At 40.3% G+C, this 20,455-nt stretch overlaps 1 protein-coding gene across 4 annotated transcripts in view; it reads left to right on the top strand.

The window, feature by feature from the left end:
* DAB2 (DAB adaptor protein 2) overlaps positions 1-18,214 on the top strand; it is a 69,284-nt gene extending 51,070 nt beyond the window's left edge. For 2 of the 4 annotated variants that reach the window (XM_019464230.2, XM_019464229.2), the window contains exons 5-15: positions 105-236; positions 962-1,042; positions 1,538-1,564; positions 1,803-1,856; positions 2,265-2,327; positions 7,015-7,668; positions 8,669-8,831; positions 12,807-13,439; positions 13,994-14,103; positions 14,704-14,771; positions 16,465-18,214. In XM_019464230.2, coding sequence (XP_019319775.1) covers positions 105-236; positions 962-1,042; positions 1,538-1,564; positions 1,803-1,856; positions 2,265-2,327; positions 7,015-7,668; positions 8,669-8,831; positions 12,807-13,439; positions 13,994-14,103; positions 14,704-14,766 — 1,980 coding nt within the window. In that variant the 3' untranslated portion in view covers positions 14,767-14,771; positions 16,465-18,214. The remainder of the gene's footprint in view (positions 1-104; positions 237-961; positions 1,043-1,537; positions 1,565-1,802; positions 1,857-2,264; positions 2,328-7,014; positions 7,669-8,668; positions 8,832-12,806; positions 13,440-13,993; positions 14,104-14,703; positions 14,772-16,464) is intronic. The other 2 variants (XM_019464231.2, XM_019464232.2) reach the window with 2 other exon arrangements.
* Positions 18,215-20,455: the final 2,241 nt, after the last annotated feature.

Raw genomic sequence — 20,455 nt, 5'->3', positions numbered from 1 at the left:
TTTTGGCTTTTTTATATACGCCCAAATATCTGATGCTTCATCGTGCTGCCATATAAATAGATTCTAGTTTGAACAATAAAACATTTTTTATGTTTATTTTTCAGGTAATAGAGCATGAACACCCAGTAAATAAAATTTCTTTCATTGCCCGTGATGTGACAGACAACCGGGCATTTGGTTATGTGTGTGGAGGAGAAGGCCAGCATCAGTTTTTTGCCATAAAAACAGGACAACAGGTAAGCTCCAAGCCTTGAGATACACCTGGAGGGAGACTTGTCCTCAGTTCATCATAGAGTGTCTGTCACTCAACTAGAGAGCTTGCTAGAGACAGTTAGATGTAGGAGGACTAAACAGTGACTCGGAAGATGACTATCTTTATCGGTCTTAGGAATCATTTTTCATGCTTATTTATTTATTCTGAGAGAGAGACACAGAGAGAGGCAGAGATAGAGAGAGACAGAGACAGAGACAGAGAATCCCAAGCAGGTTCCGTGCTGCCAGTGCAGAGCCCAACGTGGGGCTCAAACCCACAAACTGTGAGATCATGACCTGAGCTGAAATCAAGAGTCTGTTGCTGAACCGACTGAGCCACCCAGGTGCCCCAGGAATCATTTTTAAATGTCATTGACACCCATATTGTGTATGGACAAGGATTGTTAGAATGGACTTTCTCCTAAGGTGAATGTTGATTTTAGAACAATAGTGAATGATTCCCAAAAATCCTGAAGCAGTTGGAAAACTATCATGATCCTTCTTGTTTTGTTTAAATACTTATTAACTCTGCCGGCCTGTATGTATCTGGCAGTGGGGATTGAGGTAGTGGTGATTCCCTCTAAACCGGGGGAGGATAGTAAGGAACTTTAAGAGAAAGGAAGAAACAGTACTAATCAGAACTAATGGGGACAAAGAGAAGAAAATAGTAAGATTAAAATACTCATAAAGATGCTTTTTCTTGCTTTAGGCTGAGCCATTAGTTGTTGATCTTAAAGACCTCTTTCAAGTTATCTATAATGTAAAGAAAAAGGAAGAAGAAAAGAAAAAGGCAAGTATTACCCACTATTGGCTCTGTTACACTTAAGACTATATTCAGGACCATGTTTGAACATTATGTAAATAAATATATGGCATGTCTGCAGAGTTGACTTCTTTGTGGCTCTTCAAAGTATAGAAAGTATAGAAATGTATTGTCTATTTTTCCAATACAGCAATTGATGGATGTTATAGTTAGGTACCTGATTTTCTGTTCCTGACTTTTGTTATCTGTCCCCACAAGCTTCACATTGGTTCTAAGGACTATACAGGTCGACCAAATTTAAGTTCAGAAACTGTATTCAAATCTAGTATTGATATGAAAAGGGCAGGCCAGGAAATGTAGAGCAGAAATAATATGCAAGACTCTCTCTTGCCTTGTGCCAGTGAACCCATACGTGTGTGTGTGTGTGTGTGTGTGTGTATAACTATAGATATATATATATACTAATTTAACTCCCTTTAACTGTAATTACTAAGATCACTGAGTTTGTGTCTTTCTTTTTAGATGGAAGAAGCCAACAAGGCAGTAGAGGTAAAACTGCGTCTTTATGTCTTATGAATTGCACATGTGATGTGTATAAGTCCTTGTTTGCTACCTGTCCAAGCATGCTCCCCCACCAGCTTATGACCATGTGTTCATGATTCCCCTAGCCATAGAAGATGTACAGTTGAATGGCCAGTGCCAAAATCATAACTGCTTAGCAAACCAATACACTAAGAAATTAAATTCTATAAGAAAAGTCACCCTTAAACATTTGCCATCTTTTCAGAACGGGAGTGAGACCCTCCTGACCCTTGATGACCAAGCTAACAAACTAAAATTGGTATGTATGTTATTTTTTATGATTCCTATTTGCCTGAACATAGGTTTACTTCCTATAGATGTTGCTTATGCCAAATCTGCATTGAATACGTATGGACGTCCTATTATGACAGCTATTTCCCTAAACATTAGTATAACATTTATATCAAGATACAAAGTAATCTTTTTAGTAGACACATTTGAATCTAATCCAAAGACTTTTTTAAGAGTGTGGATCAGATGGATTTGTTTGGGAACATGTCTACACTTCCAGACCTAAATAGCCTAATATCAAATCTGTATTAGTTAAATAAAAATAAAATTGTGACAATGGTTTTCCTAAGTCTTAGTTTAGGAAACAATTACAACAATATACAAAGTACTATTTTTTAGTAGACACATCTGAATCTAATCCAAATACTTTTTCAAGGGTGTTGACCAGATGGATTTGTTTGGGGACATGTCTACACCTCCTGACCTAAATAGTCCAACAGTAAGTGTCTGTTTTTAAATTTGCAATGTAATGGAAATGGCATCTGTAACTCAAATTGGCAATTAACCAGAAATCTCGAACATCTCGAAACTTGGAAGATGACTGCTGATTTTTCTGCATAATGTATAAATGGCTCCTAGAACCAATTTGCATCTTAAGTTACCATGGGAACATATCAACACTAACTCAGATATATTAATTTTGCTTGGAGATTAGATTTGAGCAATAAGATAGGCAATGCGATCCTTTCTGGTATTATTTAGGATCAGAAGAAGAGCTGAAAAGTAATTCTTGGCAAAAGTCTACCTGAAGGAAGTATTTGCTAGATGATTAATTATAAAGCCACTTGGCTTCTTCAATATTTTTCTATTCTTTCTATTGTGATTTAGCGGCATAAGCTTGGTGTGAAGTAAGTCTTAAAACAAATAAGATGTTCAGTTACGTTTAACCAAGGCCTGTTTTTGTTTAAAAACGTTGTTCATTCTGTGCAGGACGCTATAGTGTATCAAGCCTTCTTAATATCACCCTATCCGTGACAACTACACGAGAATGGAGCACTATTTTCCTTTAGAGATAAGGAAAGGGTGATGCAGGAAAAACTCACTTGCCCAAGAAAGAGGTCCAGATTCAAGGCCTAAACACCAACCTCACATCTTCCAAAACAGTCCTCAAGTTAAACTACCCATGAAATTTTGGATCACTTCTTACAACTATTATTTTGTTTTGACAGTTTCTTGAGTACCTGAGATTTGCAGGGCACAGAAATGAGTGAGATGTACAATGTCAATGAGATCATGGAGTTTACTGTCAAGTGGGGAGCCCAACATTAAAACTAATCACAAAGCCTATTAGTTGATGTTAATCAGAGGGTATTTATCTAGTTTGGAGGTTCATATAATGCCTCAGAGTAAATGAGTTTCTGGACTTGAATGTAAAAGATGACGAGGCAGTAACCAGACAAAAAGAACATCGGTCTAGAATAATGAGAAGAATGTCTGTCTAGGAGTCTGTTACATCAGGGAATTACCAAGCAAGTCTACATGACCAAAAAGGTCATAGGAATTAAAGCAGCAGCAGATCAAGGACTGGGTAAGTCTCACTTGCCAGAATATCTCCGGGAATGCCAGCCCCGAACTTTCACATAAAATGGCCAGGCCCACTGAGATGAAAGCAGCCGGGGCTGCATGGTCTCTCTTCTGTCCCCAACCCTGTGACATGCACAGTGCAAACCAGCATTTTAATGAAGACGTACAAAGCCTCCAATAGAGAAGAATCCTGTTTAATGTTCTTTTCAGCAGTGAGTTCTAATTCACTTGTCTGTGGAGACTTTACTCTTCACAAACTTTTTGCAATACAAGATTAGATGATCCTGAAATGTCCATCATAGCTCTGAGGTCCTTTTGATTCCTACACAACTTCGCCCCCTCCTCTATTGTAGCCCCTTCCCAAAGTAAATTGATATCTGAATGATCTACTTTCCAAGTGTAACGGACATTCAAACAAGTACATTGACAGAGATCTAAGCACTCAGGCTATGAAGCAGAATTCCAGTGGGATAGGCAAGGAAGCAATGACTATTTAATCTGCTTCAGTAGACTTCTAGAAAGTTCTGAAAAAGGAAATGAAAAACAACATGATTAATCCTGAGTTTTATTTATATTATACTTAATGCCTTCAAAGAGTTTTTGGTTTAAAGAAATAACATGGAAGATTTAGATAAACTAACAATAAATTAAAGTGATAAATATCATGAAAGCAGATGATATCTGATTAAGAAAGAGAATGCTAACAGAACTAATTATGTGCCGATTGGATTTTGCCAACATGGTCTTACATATTGACTCCATATTCCTAGGTCACAAAATAGATTTATCTCTATTTGATAAAACCAGAATGTTTAAAAATGTTCATAATCTTACAACAGTTTCTCTGGAAGAGATGAAGAGAAGAAATCTAAATTACTTGGACTTTATTAGTGGTTCCCTGACCCATTTGCTCCACCCCCAACATTTTATACAGGATAGTTTTATGCATTGCAAATGAGACTCATGTTGCAAACTAAGTGGCATCCCTTAGAACATATTTTTATTGGCAATTAACTGAACGATATTCTTCCATACTGTCACTTAAAAGAAAAAGAAGAAAAAACAAAATGACATGCTCTCAAACTTTAAAAATAACCATTCAAAACCGTTATTATGAGAAGAGCATAAGGTAGGACCCACCCCGAAGGAGGTTAAGTTTGGTACAGGGATGGAATCAGGGCACAAAGCACAGTGTCTTTCATACATAAGATGCCATGGGTGGGCACAGGTGATGATGAAATAGATCGATGAAAAAAGGTTTTGTAAAGAATCTGAACTTGAATTGGGTCTTTGAAGTGTGTAGGAAAATAGAGAGTAGTTAAGCTAAAAGTAAACTGGGTCCTATTGTAGGTCATTTTGAAAGGCTAGCTAATGAAGTTATTTTAACATAGGGGATAGAAAGAAGCCACTGAAAGCTTTGGGCAGAGAAGTCCAGGATTAGGCAGACTGGAATGGTTGGGAGAGATTAGCTACTTGGAGAAAGCTAGGCTGTGGAACTCAGTATAGAAGACGTTGCCTTTGTACAGAGACCTTTTTGATTTCCTGCGTTCTCCTCTTACTGAAGCCCCATAAGAGCAGGGATTGATTGCATTTCACGTTCATGTTACCAGTGCTCGTTTCTCAGGTGCTCAGATGATGACCCAGTGGTTGCAATGTTGACAATGCAACAAAGAACTAATGAGGTTCTGACCTAGGAGGTGGATGCGGAGTCTTACATCATTCCACTGTGGCCTATGAACTAGACTCTTAATCCTGGGTTAACAACAAACCCAACCTGAGGAGAGCCTTATACATTTTACTTATAGGGTGACTATTCAGAAGTCTAACATTGTGGCTCCTGTTTGGTGTCCTAAGAACTTCTTCAGAAGTATTTGAAAAGGAGAACCCTACCAGCTGTGAACACCCAACTGTTCTAACCCAGAGGTGGCTCATCATAAATGAATAAATATTGAAATCACAAACTTTTGCAGTATGTTTTGTCCTCTCTTGATTGTTACAGATCCCTACATTAAGAGATCTTCCAATCCATTTCTTTGATTTAAAAAATTTTTTTTAATTACAAGCTCTTTCTTCTGACAAATTCTTATGGTTATGGAGAAAAACTGGCTTTGAAAAATAGTGTTTTTATACCTAACAGTAAAGGAAGCCAAAAAATAGATTACCAATTAGGTCTGACTGAGGACCTAGACTTTCTAAAAATATGTTCTTTTAAAGCCAGGGAGGCCTATTTTTATTTACTAATTTGAGAATTTCATATTCCCTTTAAGTTGTTTTTGTCCCAGTGATCAAAAATATCCAGCATCAGGGTGATGCTGGACCTCTAACTTCCATCTCAGCTAGGCATTGTTTATTGTTTATATTCTTCCGCAGCTAGCATAGATGAGTAGTTAATGGATCAAAGTTGGTCAGAAGAAGGTGTGTCAGTTTGACAGTCCTATCCCAGGGTGAACCTTAATTAGTTATGTCACTGACCTGAATAAAGACATGTCAGATTTTTCAAACTCGCTGATTTTATGTTAAAAAGCATATCTTATCTAACAGTTGGGAACACGAGTAACTAATATACCAGAAAAACGATAGAGAGGGAATATAATTTGTAGAGTTAGGTATTTGGTATGCTTTTCAAATTAACTCTAAGCCCAAATCTCCATCCTATACATGAAGTAAAGATTAGATTGTACATAAATTAAAGATTAGTTGAATTTATTCACCAAATAGATGAGATTACTGTCACAACCTGGGCAACTCTAGGCTGTATTATAAAAAAAAATGCACAAATGCGAGAGGTTAATGTGATATGTTGTTATATATCAGTAGTTGAGTAACACTTTCTTCTTTCTAGAAGGACACAGACAAAAGGATGTGTCCAGAGATTAGGATGATGAGAATGAGAGATCCAGCTTGACTAGCACCTTCAAAAGGATCCTTACATATTTAAAGAGGCATACCTGCCATACCGTGTGATGTGATGGGAAAATCTGTTTTTGCCCCCTAGAGGAAAGACCAATTATAGGGAAATATATTTGACCTTAAATTTTATTACAACCGAAACTATAAAATATTAGGCAATGAATTTGGTCATTTAGAGAGACACTGTTACTGGACTCTAAGGGTAGACACATGGGACGGGATGGGACCGTGCATCAGGTGGGGAAGCAGAGTTAGGTGTCAGAGGTCTTGTCTTACTTTCAAGCTCAGTGTACTCAGATAATTGCTTAGAGTGACTTGCAGTCGGTTCCCTTTAAGACTTGCAAAGGCAGGAATTAGAACAATGCTGATCTTGAACTCAGCCAGTCTGTAAGGGTAAGAGACACATGACTAGAGCAAACAACAGTATAGTTTCACTTAATGAAGGGCCAGCAAAATTGAGACCTAAATAAAAAGTCAAGGGGCAGGGAGGGCCAGGGAGGACCTTTTCACCACTAGTAAAGAATGCACTCAGGGAGGTGATGGGAGGAGAAAATGGTCAATCTGTCTGTCAAGACAAAACTTTAATGGGAGTTTTGATAGTCCTGATCATCTTAGGTAGCTTTCTCATTTGAAGTCACGACATGGACTAACACTTTCTTTTCTCTTTTTTTTTTTCTTCCCAAATGTGATAGGAAAGCAAAGATATCCTGTTAGTGGATCTAAACTCTGAAATCGACACCAATCAGAATTCTTTAAGAGAAAATCCATTCTTAACAAATGGCATTACCTCCTGCTCTCTTCCTCGACCAAAGCCTCAGGCAGCTTTCTTGCCTGAAAATGCCTTTTCTGCCAATCTCAACTTCTTTCCCACCCCTAATCCTGATCCTTTCCGTGACGATCCTTTTGCACAGCCAGACCAATCGACACCCTCTTCGTTCGATTCTCTCAAATCTTCAGATCAGAAGAAAGAGAATTTGAGTAGTTTGTCTCCTCCACTGAGTAACGGGCCCCTGAATGGGGATGTTGATTACTTTGGTCAGCAGTTTGACCAAATCTCTAACCGGACTGGCAAACAGGAAGCTCAGGCAGGCCCGTGGCCCTTTTCAAGTACGCAAACACAGCCAGCAGTGAGAACTCAAAATGGGGTATCTGAAAGAGAACAGAACGGCTTCCATGTCAAATCCTCCCCGAACCCTTTTGTGGGAAGCCCTCCCAAAGGACTGTCCGTACCGAATGGCGTAAAGCAGGACTTGGAAAGCTCTGTCCAGTCCTCACCACATGACTCCATAGCCATTATCCCACCTCCACAAAGTACCAAACCAGGACGAGGCAGAAGGACTGCTAAGGTGAATTGTCTTCTCCACATATCCATTGGCAGAATGCATGTTCGGTACCAAAGGGTGGTGTGATGCAATCTCTCTTTCCTGCTGCTATTGTAGTTTCCTGTGTGGCTGTAAAATAGACGGTGGGATAAGGCACATCTTTCTCCAGGAATACCTTCCTCCAGTCACCACCCTTTCTGAGCTCGCTCACCAGTGTTTTCACGCCCTGCTTGCTGTTTGCATGTCTTGTCACTTATTATTAACTAAACACAAGTTTTTCCATTTTTAATGCTGCTATGCTTCTGTACCTCTGGTAAGTTTGATCGTCACGTTCTGGAAGGGGAGGGCAAGGGTTCTTGTGATTCCTTGTGTACCTTACCTACACTAACACCCCCCCCCCACCCCTCATGTTGCATTAATATCCAAGGTGGTGGTGGAAAATTCTGGAGTTTGCCTCCTCTATTCAATGCTGACTGAATAATCCATTGTTTTAAGAGAGATTTATATATTTACTATGATCACTTCATTCAAAAGCAATTTAAAATGTGGTTTCTGTAAGAATCTTTTTAAAAATCTCACTAGAATGTGCAGGCTGGCCTCATAGTTGGACTGCAGTATCATCTTTATGCAGACTTATTTAAATCCAGTAGAATAATCAAAAAAATGTGGGTTACTTATTTATTTATAGTTGTCCTTTCCTTCCCAGCTTTAAGCTTTTAGCTGACAAGGAGACCAGACAGATACGAATGTGTAAATGACTAAAATAGATTTCACCTTGACAGTCTTCTTTACATCAGTTACCAAGACCCAATATTCTGTCCACTGCAGGGATCTGTCTTTTTTTGGGGGCTGGGGGAACGGGGAGGAGGAGGGGGGGAAGGGTTGGCTTTTTGTAGTTTATCAGTAAGAGGAAAAGCTTTTCTTTGTGTGGTTCCCAAATTTGAGGTAACAGAATAAGAGACGGAATAAAGCTGCCTTTCAACTGTTACTGAGTAACTCTCGTATCTCCTTCTCGCCCTATCAGTCTCCAGCAAAAGACTTGCTTGCATCAGACATCTTTACCCCTCCTGTCTCCGAACCTCCCGGCCAGACATCACCTACAGGACAGTCTGCAACCCTGCAGACCAACCCTCTGGATCTCTTCAAAACAAATGCTTCTACCCCAGTGGGACCCCTTGCAGGTCTAGGTAGGTGCCAAAGATCGAGTTAGATTTGCTGTTGCTTTCACTCATAAGATTATAAGGCAAAGGAGGAAGGTACTTCAGATCCATTGAGGTGCCAGGGACATAAGAGCTGAGCATCCTGGGGAGACTTTCTCCCACTTTTACTTCTGTACACCCCGCCCTCATTTGGTACTCTTGACTTGTAACTGAAGTTTGGCTGCTGGAGTTGACATGTGAGAAGAAATCCATGATCAATATCGCACTTACCTGAGCCAAGTGGCAATGGATTACAGAAGACAACTGTAAGGGATTCTGGAGCTCAGACCAGCTTCATTGGAGAAACGGGGTGGAGTTGGGAGAGTCTCATCTGTGATCTGCATTGGCAAAACTGGTGATTAGTTTACTAGATCAAAGCCCTATCTCCTATTAAGTTGATACGCTTCTTGGATAGGATATCGTATCCTATCCTTCCCCTGAGAGGGATAGAAGTTAAGTCCAATGCAAGTGTAAGTCATAGAATGAAAGTCTTAGGTTCTCAGCCCAGCTCTGTTCTGGACATACAGTGTGTATGAGACAGGCATATATTCTGAGCAGTCTCTGAATACTTCAGCCTTAGCTGTTCCTTGTCCATATTTTGGCCCACTGAGTGTCTTAGTAGAGTTGGAAGACAAGTGCCAGAAACCTGAAGTTGAGGAGAACACAGAGATAAAGGAAGAGATGGGATGTTATCAGATACCCAGGATGTGCTGGGGCTCATTCATAAATGTGTCTTCAGCTCACGTGAGCCACTGAGCCACTCTGAAGCAAGACACTGGGGAAGGCCACTTGGCTGAGGACTGGCACTGCTGTTCTTTGCCCACAGCCTCCAGTTCTTTTCTGCCTCCGTGGTAGTCTTCAGAAACCCTGACAATAGTCCTTGCTGTCCTGCTGGGAATTCTCTTTGATTTTCTGCTTCTTGGCACCTCCATAAGCTCCAAACAGACTCTCTGTCTTGGGAGGGGTTTGGAGAACTATGGATGAAGAGGGACTCTCTTCCCCATTTTGTAATATTTGACCAGGGCTCTTGGTTTTCTCTGCCTCCTACAGAGTCAGTTATCAGGACCCTTTGTTTATTTGTTTGTTTGTTTGCTTGTTTCTCCTGCTGCTTTCCTGCAAAGGAAAATATGTCCATTTTGTCATGTTAAATCTGTTTAATCATATCTGGAGTATGGTGACAAGAGTGGGGTGTTACCCAACTGCTGAGTGGCTGAAATCAATGTGAGTGTGAGAAACCAACTTATTTCAGGTCTCTGATCGCATTTACACCATCAAGACTCTCTCTAAAAACTTCATGTGTCTTGGGGGCTTCCCCTTTTTTGCGTCGCTCCTTTCCCTGTCCCCCAAGTGGAGCTGGAAGGTGCTTTTCCTTGTAGAAACGTTGAGAGCTTGCGTGCACTGCCTGCGACTAGATCACATCACAGAGCTCTGCAGTCTAATATCAGTGCCCTGAAGAATTTTTACAGCCAATATTTAACAAGTCAGCTCGAAAATACAGCTGGACCCTATAACTGTTAATTTATTCAGACGAAGTGAAGCTTTTTGGCTAGGTGCCCCTGTTGAGGCCTTGGGGTATACAACTGCAGAATACTGATGATTCTTCCAAGTTTGGACATGGGACTCAAACTGAGCTCTACAGTATAGCCCCTGTCCACTAGCAGGGATCCTCAGCCAAACCATGGAAGGTTGTAGGTCTGGCTTCCGCTAGACCCAGCTGGGGGACTGTCTCTTCTGGAGAACTGGGGGTGGGGAGAGGGTAATGTAGAAAGCTGAGCCTTCAGATTTGGCTAGCTACCCTGTGTTTTAATCTAGCACCAGAAGGTAATAAAATTAACTTCTTACACTCACACTCTCTTTTTCCTTACCTCTTGCCTCTACTTTCTCCAGCAGAGCCTTGAGTGTCTTGGAAACACGGTGCATGGGATCTCCTAGATGGGAATGAAGGCTGACATTTGCATATACTGGGAAAGCCTTTAATTCCTGGCAAATACAATATTTGTCTCTTTAACCACCACCACTCCCACTAACAGCATCTATGACTAAAGCCATACATTTTACTAAAGGCAAAAGTCATCCAGACATGAAGATGATAAAATTCTACCCACTTTGCACATTCAGTTGACGTAAATTATTAATGAGCGACTCTGGCTTTGGTTAATAAAATTTAAATAAATTTGCCTTAAAATGCTAGCCATAACTTCACTCAAACCCAACCCACTTTTAGAACCCCATATTATGGAATGCAAAAGGACTTTTCCCTTGATTAGTTGTGAAAAAAAATACATATGTTCTTTAGTGTACATGAAGTCTGATTTCTGTAGCCACAAAATGAGTATTTGAATTAATTTCCACTAAAAAAAGTAGTCCTGTCCCTCGATGCCAAGGAGGCAGAACAGGAAAATAGGGTGATGGATTTGGAGCTGGTATTCCTGGGTTACCAGGATATTGTTACAGACTGTGAGCTTCCCAATTTTAATAATGAATATTCTTGTACCCAGTTCCCTAACCTCAAAAAATAAGCATGTTAATTTAGCTAGATGGCCTTTTCTGAAACCTACCACTGTCCATGAGCACATCACACAACGTCATGGCCAGATGACTAGCACTCATGATGATACAGTTGAGTCAAATAACGTTAATCTCCAATACTAAGAAAATTCAAGATAGAATATCTTGCTTGCTACATCAGCCCCTGAACATCATTTTTAAAATATTTCTCACTCTGGAAACAAAAACATTCCTAACCCAAGTTAGGAGTTTGGAGGCCCTTTCTTAGTTTAGTCAGAAAATTTTCATAACTAAAGAACACTCTACTCCAAAGCTCAAAGCAAGTAGATTTTGAGAGCAGTGCATCATTCGTAGAATGGTATGAGGCTGAATTTAGATTTTTTGTTTGTGGTGGCAGTTTGTTTCTCAAGTAGAGGGAGAAGATATTGGAGAGACCTGTATTTTAACAATTTCACCAGTTCTTAATCCGCATGGCAAAGACACTAGAGAAGGAGTCATTCCCCCCCACAAAGATTAGATGCCTGGACACAGGCAATTAGTTACCTCAGAAGGTATAGTTTTTTTGTCTTGGGGGGGGGGATATTTTTGTTTGTTTTTGTTTTGTTTTGTTTTGTTTTGCTTCGCTTCACCAAAAGCTGTGGTAGAAAGAAAGGGCTTCTCTCCCTCCCTCATTCTTTGAAGTATTCTGTTCTGACTTCTGGCAAGGTTTAGTGAGTGACACATGGCAGGAAGCACTTTTATTTGAAACAGCTCTCCCAGGATAACCAGCCTTTCCTCCACATTTATATATATAAAAGTCTTAAACTATCTTGGCATCAGCCAGATTTTATCATCCTTTTATATGGCTATGTCAACCTTGGCAGCATTTAAAAGCAAGGAAACTGAAATGGTTTCTTCAGGATGCAAGCATGTTGAGGCCTAATATACAGGCATGATAGCTGGTTTCCATAAGACTCCAGACATGAGCCAACTGCCAAATGAAAAGATCAAGTCAATGACTCAGAGTACCCAATGGATTATCTTAATTAACTAGTTCATAATCAGCATGGTTTGTTTATATAAATGTATTCACTCAACAAATACATTCATGCTATTGACAGGCTGTGTCCTAGCTGTTTGAAATGTATCAGTATGATAAGCACTCATTTTTTCATGACTAGGTCCTTATGGATTGTATTCCTCTTATAATGAGAAAAGTTTAAAAAGCTGTGGTAGAAAGAAAGGGCTTCAAAATGCAACCAACATTTGAATGCCAGCTATCTTGCATTAGCTACTTAATCTTTAGAGTAATCTAATCTCTTGGGGCCTTTATTTCCATGTCAGCTTTAAGGCTTAAGGAAGGTGTTTACCATGTAGATGCCCTGTAAATGCCCCCCCAGAGAGTTGTGCTTTCTGAAACTCAAGAATTGTCTTCAAGCTTGTGTCCTAATAAGTCCTTTCTCTTGCTTTCTTCAGGTGGTATACCAGTTAGTCCCCCTCAGGCAGGACCATGGAACCCAACATCTTTAGTCTTCAATCAGTCTGCGTCAGTGGTCCCGGGAGCCATGATGAGTGGTCAGCCTTCAGGATTCAGTCAGCCAGTTGTTTTTACCACAAGCCCAGGTGTTCCAAGTTGGAATCAGCCGTCATCCTTTGCAGCTTCAACTTCCCCTCCAGGCCCTGTTGTTTGGGGCCCGTCAGCCTCTGTGGCACCCAATACTTGGTCATCAACAAGCTCTTTGGGGAACCCTTTCCAGAGCAATATTTTTCCAACTTCTGCTATGTCTTCCCAGCCCCCTCCTATGCTCTCCTCTCTCCTGGTCACTCCTCCTCAACCACCTCCCAGAACTGGCCCTCCAAAGGACATCTCCAGTGATGCCTTCACTGCCTTGGACCCACTTGGGGATAAAGAAGTGAAAGAGGTGAAAGAAATGTTCAAGGACTTTCAACTTCGGCAGCCACCTGCTGTGCCTGCAAGGAAGGGAGAGCAGACTTCCTCTGGGACTTCAAGTGCCTTCTCCAGTTATTTCAACAGCAAAGTTGGCATTCCTCAGGAGAATGCAGACCATGATGACTTTGATGCTAATCAACTGTTGAAAAAGATCAATGGTAAGCTACCCACTGCTCTGCCTACTGTACCAACAAGTATTTCCACTGTCATATGGGTCCGCAGAGTCCCTTAGAAGAAACTTCCTCCACCCACCAAGAGCCTTAGGCTCGCTTTCTTTGGTAATCAGTGGTTATGGAGACAACTTGACCAGTTAGTTACTTATGGAACGAACTGTTTACCTTGGCTCTTTCTAAGGGCTGGCCCAATGCTGCCCTCTTGTGACAATCCCTAAAAGGGCTGCCAAGAACTATTGAAATTCAGTGGGTTGTGGTACCTGGAAGGCTGTAAAACAGAGCCTCAGCCATACTACACGGCCTTAAGTGAGGGAATTCTGAATCTCTTCCACTTCAGGTAAATACGCACAGCCTCCCCTTGTGATGAATTTGCCTGTAATAATCACTGGGAGTCCTAGTATTTGGTGGTGATTTTTGTGTCATGATGTAAATTTCAAAAGTATGGAACTTTAATTTCTGAGATAAGCCTGACTGGGGGACTTTTGCCTATATTTGGGGAGAGATTTTCTACTGACTACTTGGCATTTTTTCCCTTCTAGAACCACCAAAGCCAGTTCCCAGACAGGGTTCCCTGCCAGTTACCAAATCTGCTGACAATGCATTTGAGAACCCTTTCTCTAAAGATTCTTTCAGTTCATCACAAGCCTCTGTAAGTATCTACTAGAAGCTGTTGCTCCAAAGTACGTGCCACCTAGAGCTACTGTGTTGTGAATTAACCTTGTTTGAATGATAACTCTTTGATGGTAAAGGATATTTAAATAAGCTTTGCCATTGAGAACCATCACAGTGAAAACATCGACTCAAACTGGGGAGAGATTATGTTTCCAGGGGCTACTATCCTGAGCTTGAGAAATGAGTATCATATAGAAAATGTCTTTTGTATCTCACTTAGCCTGGCTCATAAAAGCACTGTGGGAGAAAATTGAGCAAAATAATACTATCTTTAAAAATCTTTCAAAGATTTAAGTTCCTGATTTCCCACCCACAATTTTTATCTCATAACAACAGTACCTCTCATTTGGGAGAGGCAGACATAATTCATCTCAACTTTAACATCGGTATAAATAATAAATATGCGTCACCAGTTACGATCAGGCAAACACAAATCATTGTAGACCAATATGATATCTCATTTTTCTGGGACCCAAGTGATTTTTAAAGGAATTTGAGAAATCTTAATTGCAGGGTTTTTTTTTTTCCTTCATAACTGTAATTAAACCCTATTGACTGAATGGTTTTATCTTCATAGATGGCTTCTCAACCCACATCTCCTGATGTATATAGGGATCCTTTTGGAAATCCTTTTGCCTAACTTCTGTAAGTAGAAGATTTTATTAAGCTTAAGTTTGGTAAGAAAGCATGGCACAGGGGATGAGGGTGAAATTTTAATTTTAGAATTGGTACCAGCTTAAATCTCTGTAACTTAGAAGGAATAGACATGTAAATCTGTGCTTAACTAATTCAATAATGAATAAGCTGGGCACTTAAGAAAAGAATTCTTACACACATTAAAAAACAATAAGGGAGCGCCTGGGTGACTCAGTCGGTTGAGCGTCCAACTTCAGCTCAGGTCATGATCTCACAGTCCATGAGTTCGATCCCTGTGTCGGGCTCTGTGCTGACAGCTCTGTGCCCAGAGCCTGCTTCGGATTCTGCATATAACACATTAATACCTTTCTAGTTGTTTTTTGTTTGGTTTGGTTTTGGTTTTTTTAACCTTCATACTGAAGTGATTGCAAAGGCATTACTTTATTTCCTATAGAAAGTTCGAAATCTGAAGGACCTTTTAAGCTACAGAACAGGTCAGCTAAACAGATGCTGATCACATTTTCTGCCTTCCAAATCAATTTATTACTTTGCGAGAGGTCTCAAAGTTAGTCCAAAATAGTCTGAGGGTATCAAGTTCAAAGGTGGTGACAGCTGCCTGTATCTCCTTCAAAAGCAGCATGGGCGCAGATGAGTCTGCTGGTTGATTGTTCTCACTAGCGGACGTCATCGTAGGTAAGTTATTAGGTGTAACTACCTTAACTGCCTTGCTGGCTCAGCATGACCCTTTCTTTATCAACAAGGAATGGAAGCAACTTTGTCTCATCTTAGAAGATCGAAGTTAGTGGAGGAAAGAAGGCTTGTCTGCATTTTCGAGGAGGGAGGGCATAGCTGGTAGGGGATAAATAAAAAGAAAGAAAGAAAGAAAGAAAGAAAGAAAGAAAGAAAGAAAGAAACCCAAACCCATTTTTTCTAGTCTTGCGCCATCCAGGTGGGACTCCTCAATTCTGTCTTGACCCATTATTTTAAGTAGATAAATATCTTAAATCTGACACAGACAGTAAGATTGGCTTTATTTGCAATTTGGATTGTTGCCCCTCACTCACCTTCTATAATTACAGTGTTTCTTAAAGTGCTTTTCTATAAAATCTGCTTCAGAGAATGGGCTGAGATTATTGAAAAGGCAAGTTCTTGGGCCCCACTGCAGCCCAAGGAGTCTGGTGCTAAGGAAAGGTCCATTTTAACAAGCAGCCTGGTGATTTCTAATGCCGATAGAGCAGTGCAAGATACTGAAGGGCTAGAAGTCTTAACAGAAGCTCATTCTCACCCTCCTCTCCATGGGAGGCAAACCTGGACAAACAGAAAGGAATAAACTGTATCTGGAGTCTAGGAGGATCGTTTGCACTAAACTGAATTGACTAGAGGTCTCCCTGAAGGCCCTTTCTTCCTTAGGTCATGAAAGAAGGATTATTTTGGTCAACTTGCTAAACTTACAGATTGAGTTTTGGGGTGGGTGAGCAGTTATGGGAGAAAAAAGTTAATATTAGTGAACACTTGCATTAATCACTTTATTACAGGTTCCACACTTATTATCTTATTTAAGCCTCTCACATCAGCCCTAGGAGATCCTATTACTGATGTTTTATTTTTTTATTTTTTTTCTATTACTGATGTTTTAAATGATGACTTCATATTTAATACATTGATATTAACCACAGGTTTTTTCTTCTCTACACTTCTCTAGGAACTTGATATGCTGACTATCCAGAGGAACAAAAAGGTTGGCCTTAGTCAAGGACAAAGCTAATATCCAGATGGCTTGACCTCTGTTCTTGTTCCAGCTTTGACATACTCGCTGTTGCCTTATTTCTTGTTGCCTCTTCCACTTGTAAAATGTCTTTCACTTTCTGTTTAGATTAAAGCTAAACTGAATCTATGGCTTTAAATAAATTAAGACTTTAAATTCTCTAGCTTAATGTAAATGAAGTAGTTTCCCTATTTGAACAGTTGCCTAGTGTGTTTCTAGAACTTTCTAGAACACTCTACCATGGGCCCTCTGGTTGGGAGATGCAGCCATCACAGCTCCTCAAATGACACTGTTTTGAATACATTTTAAAATCCTTACTGTTCCAAGTTGTTTGGGGGTTCTATTTTACTGCAAAGAACCTAAAGGTTATAGCATAACAAGGCACCTTCTTAAGTCTTGCTTCATATCAACATTTAGAGAGAATTTTTAAAGTAAATCTGAAGCAAGTCCAACTTCTAGACACTTGGGAATCTGACACATTTAAGAACCTTTTTAAAAATATAGTTTCTCTTTCTGAAGATTATTTTCTCTCAAGGGTAAGACTGCTCTTGTTTTCCAATCTCTTGCTAGATACTGCAAATGAGGGAAAAGCATTATTTGTCTCTCCTCTCCTCTTCCCTGTGATTCTTTTTTCAGTCAGTTTTGCTCCTAGGTTCATATGGCATTACTTCCCTTTCACAAGCAACAGAGTTTTATGGGGTAAAAATACCTAATGATTCATGGATCTGAAATGTCTCTGCCTTCTCAGTAATTGCTAAGCCCAGTAACTGGAACTGCAAATGGACACAACCTTTATCCTTTCTATGGAATAGGAGGCCATCCTCTTGAGCTGAAGTTCCAGAAGAGCAGTTAATGTTGAAGAAAAACTGAACTCAACTCAGCAATGAAGGACTGTATTCTGAAGAGTAACACATCACAAAGTTGAATGTGATTGTGCCAAACATGTTAGGTGCTTATTTGGGGTCATGCTAGACCTTTATCAAGTAACTGGAAAACTTTCTTGAAGCCACAGTCTCATAGTTAGTAGGAAGATAAATGGTGGGGAAGGGGGAGAGAAGCTGTAAAACAAGTATTTGGTGTTATCATTGAAAATCTAATGTCTGCAGTGTTTTTCTCCTCATAACCTTGGAAACTCTCCCAGTTCATTTCCAGTCATATTGTTAGCCAAGTTCTGAAGGATTTGTTCTTGCCAAAATGAGTTTCACTTTGTTATGTTCATGTTGGTTTTTTAAATGTTGTCTCTTGACCCCTAATGCTCAGGTTCTTGTGGGCGTTAATCAACCATACAATGTTACCTTTGAGTAGAAGAGGAGGATGACTGCTCAGGATCTAAACAAATGGTGGCCTCATGGACCTTTATTGATCAGCCCCAAGTAGTCCAAGCTAAAGCCCTGTGGTTTTATTTTTAATGGTAATAGCTGATTATGTATGGCATAATTTTCCATCTGGCTCCCTACTCAGTCATTATAAACACAGACCTAAAATAGTATTTTATGTGTCCAAATACCTGAATGTGCTAAACTGGAGGCAATTATTTCTAGGTAGTTGAATTTTTGAAAGTAGAAAAATTTTGAAAGTGATGATCAGCCACACAACTGTTTTGTACATACTTATTTTCTTGTGCACTTTTTTCTGTATGCAAATAAAGCTATAAATTTACTCATTTCAATAAACTGGAATGGCAGAATCTCATGTGTTACCATCAGTTTATTCTTCTATTTGACCCCTGCTTTGAGTTGATGTATTAGAGTCAAGGTATAAAACATATCGTCTACAGTGAGCAAATGTTAGTATATTCTGGATTGTCAGGTGAAGAGAAAGTGGAAATCTGTGAAACAAGAGCATGAGTAAATTATTGTCTGCTAGCTTTCAATGCCTTATTCTCCTCTTTTAGGCCTACACATATTCTTTTCCTGTGAGTTTAATGGGAGTCTGGTGGATAAGACTTGTATCAGAACAACTTCTACTGACATCCAATATAAAAATCGTTTATTAATGAACCCTTGATTCACACCTGCCCTTTGCCTCTCCTTGTTCTTTATTCAGCCATGTTTGACCTCACCAAGACACAACTGTGTGGACTGGTCCAGGCTGGTGTAGACCACTTGGGGAAACTTCTGTGTGTGTTGGGAAGATCCGTGATTAGACATTGTTTTGCCCTAGGACACTTTTAAACACTCTCCCCTGGTATAAAAGTTCAAGGCTCTAATTTTTTTCAAATGACCTAGATCTACTGGGAAGATGACCCCAAGGCAGGCCTTGCTCCAGTACAGAGTCTTGATCTTAAACTTTTCTAAGGATTAAGACAAACTTGGTAGCCGATGGGTGTCATTGACTGGTTTTTGATTATAGGTTGTTTGATATCACTGCCTTACCTTTCCCTTTAATTGAAACATTTGTTGGCTTTCTGCCAATAACGAGTGGAATATCAAAAAACAGACTCCACGAAAAGCAGCTTCCAGTAAGCCACAGATGGGCCAGAGAAGGCTGCTGATAAGAACATGTTGCACAAATTATCTGGCTTATCCAGATGCTCTGCAGTATGTCTAACCCACTGAGCCTTGTGTGCTGTTTCCATGTGGCTTAATCTGTAAGATCTTGCCAGCGGTTAACCCTTGGTCATGTATACAAGGGGAGGACATTCATTTCAATGCAGTAGGAACTACTGTCAGCCAAGCAGGGAGAGGTGCTCACCGAAGTGTCTTTGCAAAGTGGAAACAGACCTCTTCTTTGTACGTCTGTTTCGTAACAGTAGTATTCACACCTGTATGTCAGAAGTTCAGCTTTTACGGTGACCCTATTATACCTGGAAGAGTGTTTCTTTTAGGCGTCTAATAGATCTAAGCTAACAGCTGAACTGTAACAGCCAGCATGACCCCAAATTCCTCACATAAATGTAGGCAATACAAAGGGAGAAGGTATTGGTTTTCTCAAGATAATCTTGCATCTATGAAGGGCTTTACCATTTACACAACATAATTTCATTCGTTTGATATCATGATCCTGGCAGGGGGGAGGGGTCTGTCACTGTTCCATCTCATCTGAGGATGGCATCCATGCTTTAAAAGGGTTGCAATCTGGGGCGCCTGGGTGGCTCAGTCGGTTAAGCGTCCGACTTTGGCTCAGGTCATGATCTCATGGTCCATGAGTTCGAGCCCCACATCGGGCTCTGTGCTGACAGCTCAGAGCCTGGAGCCTGCTTCGGATTCTGTGTCTCCCTCTCTCTCTGACCTTCCCCCCTTCATGCTCTGTCTCTCTCTGTCTCAAAAATAAATACACATTAAAAAAAAGAAAATAAAAGGGTTGCAATCTGTTCCAACTCTTGAGTGGTTTCTGTGCTATTTTATTATAAAACTGTGCATGGCGGTAAGGATATCTTTTCAGTCCGTGACTTCAAACTCCTCCATCAAAATCTTCACGATGGTGTCTAAAGAGAGCCAAACACAGCACAGTTCTGTGTCTTCCCTGTGCTGAAAGCAGGGAGGGGGAAAGAACGGGCTAACTCAGGAGTTTGGTTGACCCTGCAATACGCTGATGAGTGAGGACTCTGACCCATGTTCCCGGAATAGGTTCAATATAAAGTCTTCTAGTAAAAGACGGGAGCTCCCTAAAAGTCCCTGGTAAATATTTAAGCTATTACCATTGGGAAAAAATTGCTAAATAATAAGACATCTAATTCTTGCTGGGAAATGTTGTTTTAACTAACTTTCTTCTGTTAAAATAGAAGACAGACTCAGTTCTAAACTGATATGCCAAACTTAGGCACACCCCAGGCTGTAGGACAGCAGCAGCCCTGTTAACATGTCCTAATTACAGCCAGGCTGATGGCCAAGGGCCAGCCATGTGTCATCTCACCTAATGAGGGAACGAGCCCCTCCTTTGCCCTTGCTTTTCTGGAATTATGTACTTAATTACTAAACCTCCACTG

The sequence above is a fragment of the Panthera pardus genome, unplaced genomic scaffold, assembly GCF_024362965.1.
Source record: "Panthera pardus isolate Hobbes unplaced genomic scaffold, ASM2436296v1 HiC_scaffold_2, whole genome shotgun sequence".
NCBI classification, from domain to species: Eukaryota; Metazoa; Chordata; class Mammalia; order Carnivora; family Felidae; genus Panthera; species Panthera pardus.
This window is presented reverse-complemented; position numbering and strand designations above follow the sequence as displayed.